The sequence below is a fragment of the Apium graveolens genome, chromosome 8, assembly GCF_009905375.1.
Source record: "Apium graveolens cultivar Ventura chromosome 8, ASM990537v1, whole genome shotgun sequence".
Taxonomy (NCBI): domain Eukaryota; kingdom Viridiplantae; phylum Streptophyta; class Magnoliopsida; order Apiales; family Apiaceae; genus Apium; species Apium graveolens.
In genome coordinates this window covers 823,139-829,982 of record NC_133654.1, presented here as the reverse complement: position 1 = coordinate 829,982, position 6,844 = coordinate 823,139, and the positions used below count along the sequence as shown (strand labels likewise).

The following is a 6,844-nucleotide window of genomic DNA, read 5'->3' as shown; positions in this document are numbered from 1 at the left end:
ACAGCCGCAGCCTTAGGGCGAGGGGCGGCGAGATCCACCGCCACACCCGGGGGGTAATCAAGGGGAATTACAGCAAGTCGCAGAGCAACCCCAACAACCTAATGTTCAAACCATTCCTGGGGTAAGGACGTTTAATGTGATCGATCTCAAAAGGTTGCTCAACCATCTTGAAGGGGGAAGAGTAACGGCGACTGCGCAAGCTCCTTCTCCTTTTGATGCTGTTGTGAGGGAGGTGTAATTACCGGCATGATACATGAACACAACCAATGACTTGCATTTTCATGGGAACTCTGATCCTGTGGAATTCCTGGGGCATTTTAACATTGAAATGGATGTATATCAAGTACCTGATTTGGCTCGATGCCGTCTCCTGGCGGCCACTTTTAGGGAAGGCGCACAGCAGTGGTTCCAAAAACTGGGTCCAGGTGTGATCACATCCTGGGAACAGATGAAAACTTTATTTTTGACACAATTTCAAGCTGCAGTGAAGTACATACCACCTGTTACCACCCTAGCTAATGTGAAGCAGAAGGAAGGAGAAAGTTTAACCTTATACTTCAAAAGGTTCAATGCAGAATCCACTTTGGTAAGGGGTGCAACTGATGAGACACTAAAAATACTTCTTATAGCTGGATTGCGTGTGAGAACGGATTTCTGGAAGCACCTGCAAGGGAAAGACCCTGTGTCACTAGCTGATGTGCTTGTGCAAGCGGAATCATTCAAAGCAATTGAACAGTCGCTTGTAGAAACAAAAAAGAATGACAACACACATAACTCCAAGGGGCGATCCAAGAGAAGGGATAGATCCTTGAGCCCAGATTATCGGCGGAATGCCAGAAGCCCCAATAGAGTGAACACCGTGAACACGCGGAGAGAATGGAGCCTGCCATCGAACTACGAGAGGAGGGTCAGCAATTATACGCTGCTGGCGGCATCCATTAATCATATCTTTGAGGTAAATAAGGATAGAGGAATCTTCAAGAAGCTCGACCGTCTAACTTCATGGCAGAGCAGAGATAAAAAAAAGTATTGTGACTACCACGAGTCTACCGGCCATGACACCCATGAGTGTGATCACCTGAGAGATGAAATTGAGGAATTGATCAAGGATGGATACCTAGGAGAATGGATTGACAAGGTGAAGCGATGCATGGGAATCGATGACAAGGGTAAGGATGAAAGACAGCCCCCGTGGGCGGAAGATGTTGAAAAAACAGCAGAAGTTAAGTTTCAGAGGGCTGGCAGTATCAGGGCAATTTTTGGAGGACACCCTTTTGTTGGTGATAGTAATCGAGCACTGTAAAGAAATGCGAGAGAAGCGCTACATCCACCGCTCACCAACATTCACAGCTTAGAAGACAGACCTCCGAAGGTCTTTAAGGGAGAGTCCGTTGATATTACGTTCAAGGAAAAAGAATTAAGGTGGGTGCATCATCCCCACAACGACGCGCTGGTGATTACCATGCTTATTGGGGCAATGAACGTACATCGAGTCTTCTTGGACAATGGGAGTTCTACGAACATCTTGTACTACAGCACTTACAAAAAGCTGGGTTTCCCGGATAGCAACATGTATTTCGAAGATGCACACGTCTATGGTACTGGGGAAGCAGTGAGAGTTATGGGTTCGGTCAGGCTTCCCGTCATGCTCGGGGAAGGAGCTTTGTCAGTCACTCAAATGATAGACTTCAAAGTACTGGATCAGGATTCCGCACACAATGTGTTGGTCAGCAGACCTTGGTTGCGAGCGTTCAGGGTGATAACCTCGATACATCACTTGATGATAAAGTTCTCAACACAAAACGGAGTGGGCAGTCTGAGAGGGTCGCAGTATGAGTCACGTGACTGCTATCATAAGGCTGTTAAAGAATTCCGCAGGAGAAGGTACGAAGGAAAGGGTCTCCCATTTGAGGATGTAGAAGATATTCATACAAAACCAAACGGAGAGGTTCATGCCCACTATTTCGTAGAAGGCCCCGAAGAGGAAGAAACCCATGTCTCTGGGAACTCTGTTTGGACGCTGGGGAATGTTTCGAAGATCCGTAGCATGGAAGAAGTGGTGGTGAACCATGCAGAAGAGATCATACAGAAGGAGGTTAACGGGGAAAAATTGGAAGGAAGAAGTGAGATTTTGTAAGGTCTCGGGAATAACTCCAAGGTGGATGCTCCTCAAAAGAAGGACGCGCCCTTAAAGAATGAAAATGGAATTGAAGTTGATGCTCCTCCAAATGAGGATGCGCCCTATTCATCCGCGTTGCACAAAACTATGCTCTGTTTTGAGGTGGATGCTCCCGCTTATGGGGACGCGCCCTCAAATGTAAAAATGGAAGTCGAGGATCCCCGAGACTTTGATTTCGATTTGGATCCCAGGATCCCCATGCCCGCCGAAAAGACGGGGCCGGCCGAATACACAATATCTATTCCGGTTGACAAAGATGACCCGAACAAGGTTTTGAAGGTGGGATCCCAGTTAGATGATGAAATGAGGGAGAGTCTTACCCGCCTCTTAATTGCAAATCTTGATGTCTTCGCATGGAGTCATTCAGACATGGTAGGAATCGACCCAGGAGTAATGTGTCACCGGTTGAATATCTTCCCAAATTGTACCGGCATACGGCAAAAACGCCGCCCGGTGAGTGGGGAAAGGGCAATAGCATTAAAAGAAGAAGTAGACCGGTTGTTGGAGGTGGGACTAATCAAAGAATCGTTCTACCCCGAATGGCTTGCAAATCCAGTACTTGTGAAAAAGCCGAACGGGAAGTGGAGGACATGTGTGGATTTCACAGATCTCAATAAGGCTTGTCCAAAGGATAGCTTCCCGCTCCCAAGAATTGATCAGTTTGTTGACGCGACAGCGGGGTATGCATTGCTGAGTTTTATGGATGCATACTCCGGTTACAATCAAATTCCGATGTATGGCCCTGATCAAGAGCATACATCCTTCATTACTGACAGGGGGTTATACTGTTACATAGGAATGACGTTTGGCTTGATTAACGCTGGCGCAACCTACCAGCGGTTAGTAAACATGATGTTCAAGAAACAAATCGGGAGAACCATGGAAGTGTATGTGGACGATATGCTGGTAAAGTCTAAGGTGGAAAATGACCACATCAAGCACCTGATGGAAATGTTTGACATCCTAAGGAGACAATTAAGTTAGCGGGGAAAGACTTTGTATGGACGTCAGAATGCGAAGAGGCTTTCAAAAGAATCAAGGAGCAACTGGGAAACCCTCCCATGCTGTCAAAACCGTTGGATGGAGAATCTCTAATACTGTACCTCGCCGTGTCTGAATATTCGATCAGCGCAGTTCTGGTAAGAGAGGAAGATGGGCAGCAGTCACCAGTGTACTACGTGAGTAAGCGGTTGCATGACGCTGAAACTCGCTACACAAGCATGGAGAAATTGGTTTACGCCCTGATTCTTGCATCAAGAAAATTACGGCCGTATTTCCAAGCCCATTGAATTGAAGTCCGTACGGCATACCCGCTATGACAGGTCCTTCATAAACCAGAGTCATCAGGAAGAATGCTAAAGTGGGTTGTGGAGTTGGGACAGTTTGATTTGGAATATGTGCCCCGGACAACGATTAAAGGGCAAGCCTTAGCTGATTTCTTGTTGGAGATAAAGTTTCTAGGACTAAAGCAAGAAGGAATGTCCGTGTCGGAGTATCTCTCAAGATTTTTGGAACTTTCCAGGTTTACTCCTCATCAGGTTGATATTGAAGCCAGAAAATGTCAGCGATTTCAAGAAGGGCTGAAACCCCAAATTAGAGAGAAGGTGTCCTTGTTAGAGTTGGAACAATTTGATAAGTTAGTTGGTAATGCGAGGGTGGCAAAAAGGGACTATGAAGCTTGCACTGAATTCTTTAACAACAAGAAACGAGGGAGAGAGACGGAATTGAGTGTTAACTCAGGATTTAAGAAGGACAACAAGAAACTACATATAAGGAAGAAGGAGAGTTTTCGGGGAAGTGATAAGAGGATCACCGCATCTGAGTGTAAGAAATGTGGACTGAAACATGGTGGCGATATTTGTTATCGAGCTGATGGGCTGTGTTACAATTGTGGAGAAAAGGGACTTATAGCTTCTCAATGTCCCAAGCCTAAAGTGATTTCTTGCTATAGTTGCGGAAAACCAGGTCATTTATCAAGGGACTGCCCACAAAAAGGAGTCAGGCAAGAAGTTGAAAATAAGGGAAATAGTGTAATATCCGGGATATATCGTGTAATTATTTTTGCTAATTAAATAATTATTATGTGTGTTCAGTATCTATTCTGTGAATTAATTGCTAAGTGTTATTTGTATTTGGATATTCAAAAATAATATTAATTGAGTATTTTAATTTTTATATGTTCAAAATAAAATATAGATAATTGTCATATGTTCCTAATTATCTTTATGCTGATTTATGAATTTATAAGAATCATATAAAATATATAAAATCTTTTTCCGCGTATTTAAAATCTATTTTATAAAAACGGGAACCAACCGATGTCACCCGTTGTTACGTTTTTGGAACCCGAAGCTCTTCCGAGAACTCCTTCCTAACCTAATTATAATATTCCGAGCATTTTCCATGTTTCGACTTTTTTGATCCGGCGACGGTTTGTCCTGCGCGGGTCCCGGCGCAACATTTTCGATATAATATTCGTTTCGGTAAATCAATAAAACTTGTATTTTTGATAAACGGGAGCTCTTTATTAAACTATCACAATTATCACTTCGTAATACGTGTAACCAGGCCCTGAGACCAAGACCGCAGTACAAATTGTACTGATTTGGATAATTATCCCGAAAACCAATACCATTTGGATCAGTTTTTACAAATAAACGTACCGTTTTATATCCGGAATGATCCAACGGGATACTAATCTTCCGTAAATATAAATAGCCTTTTACCGTATTCTATTTCATATCAAAATCATTTGCAGACAGATAAATATATAATTTTACAGGGAAAAATCATATATTCATAAACTGTTCCAAGAATCAAACCAACTTTTGAAGGTGTTATTGATCTTTGTTGGAAAAGCTCGAGTATCAGATTTGAAGGTCTTGAAGAGCTCTATCAGATTCCATAACCTGTTTTACTGCAGGATCAAAGGTTAATTTTATATATTTTTATTAAATTTCGAATTATTTTGATTAAAAATATGAATTTTTGTTCGGATAATTGTTTGTATGATTTGATGATTGCATGTTGTAGAGCTTGTTTTCCTGATGGTTTTGGTATATTATACGTTTGATTTGGAGTTCAATAACATGTTCAAATTTGAGTTTAATTTTCGAATTTTAAAATTAGGGTTTATAACCCGTATGAATGTTTTCAATTGAAATTTGGGGGTTTTTGATTTAGGGGTTATTAGCTGTTGATTTATAGTGGGTTATGTTCCTTATGAAATTTACAATCGATTGATATATAGCTCGTTAACAGAGGATTAGTGAATCGAAGAGAGTTGTGTTTTAGAGGTTTACGATGTTCGCTGGAAACCGGCGATGTTCTTGGCCAATTTCCGGCCAGAACAGGAATGATTAGAATGATTTGTTTGCATGAATATGTTCCTGGTGAAGTGTAGTTGTGATCTTGACAATTTGGTGGCCTGAGGTGGCCGGAATCGTGTTCTCCGGCCACACTCCGGCGAAGTCGACGGCGGGGTTGGCAAAATTACAAGCAGGCCCCTGTAGTTTTAAAAACGATACAGTTAGGTCCCTGAAGTTTCCAGACTTTGCAAATTTAGGATTCCTGTTTTAAAAATGTTTAAAAATCATATTTCCTATTTATTTTTATTATAAAAATTCGTTTTTAATTTCTGAAAATTCTAAAAATTATTATTTTCATTCTAAAATTTATTTTTAATTCAAAAATAAATCTGAATTAATTAGTTAATTAATTTCAGTTAATTTTTAATTGATTAATTGGTCAATTAATTTGAAAATTAATTGATTAATTGATTTGATTAATTATTAATTGATTTTAATTAATTATTTAATTAGATTTAATTATTTAAAAATGATTTAAAAATTCCGAAAAATAGTTTCGAGCTTTAAAATATTATTCTAAATTATTTCCAAGGCTCGATAATTATTATAAAATTGTCTCGAAGCCAGAATTGGCTAACCGAACCTTGTTTATTTACACTAAATTGATCCAACGACCCGTTTTAATTCCGAAAAATGTTTTAAAAATCATTTTAAATACCAGAAAGCCTATTTATGACCCGAGACTTCTTTATAAATGATATGTCATTGATTACATGATGTATTATGTGTTTTACGTGACTTGTGGATTGACTATCGGTCTATATATTCAGTATTTACTTGATAATTGCATAACTTTCTATCCGTTAATCAGATTTGGGTGAAACGAAGGGTAGATAGAAGTATGTGTTGAATAGAATCGTATGAGTTGGTTATTGATAAATGCATATGATATGTGAGCAGAAGAGGCAAGACGTAGGAAGGGGAAACAGGTAGTTGAGGAGTAAGACGATTGTGATTGGAAGCGAGTGCAGTGTAGTAAGCTAATACCAGGCAAGTGTTCTGAACTTTCTCAAGATATTGTAGTACTTGATAGTCCTGTTGATATTGCAAGTGCTTTGAAGCACTGAAACCTAAACCCTGATTCCAGTTATAGTTCTTGAGCCGTAAACCTTATTCTTTCTAAGCCATTGACTATTGTATACCCAAACACGAACCACAAATCTACGATACTCCTCCACAAATACATACAAACAAAATCCCAACCACTGAACTGAATTACTTATATACTCAACCCATTGTATCTTATGCTTTGAAAGGACCAAATCCTTGAAACCCTGAAATGTTGATTCCTTTATTA

General features: G+C 40.4%; 1 protein-coding gene across 1 annotated transcript; it reads left to right on the top strand.

The window, feature by feature from the left end:
* Positions 1–253: 253 nt before the first annotated feature.
* Positions 254–2,137, top strand: LOC141677626 (uncharacterized). Its single transcript, XM_074483633.1, has 3 exons — positions 254–955; positions 1,139–1,299; positions 1,351–2,137. Exons 1-3 carry the CDS (start codon positions 254–256, stop codon positions 2,135–2,137), a joined length of 1,650 nt encoding a protein of 549 aa, XP_074339734.1.
* Positions 2,138–6,844: the final 4,707 nt, after the last annotated feature.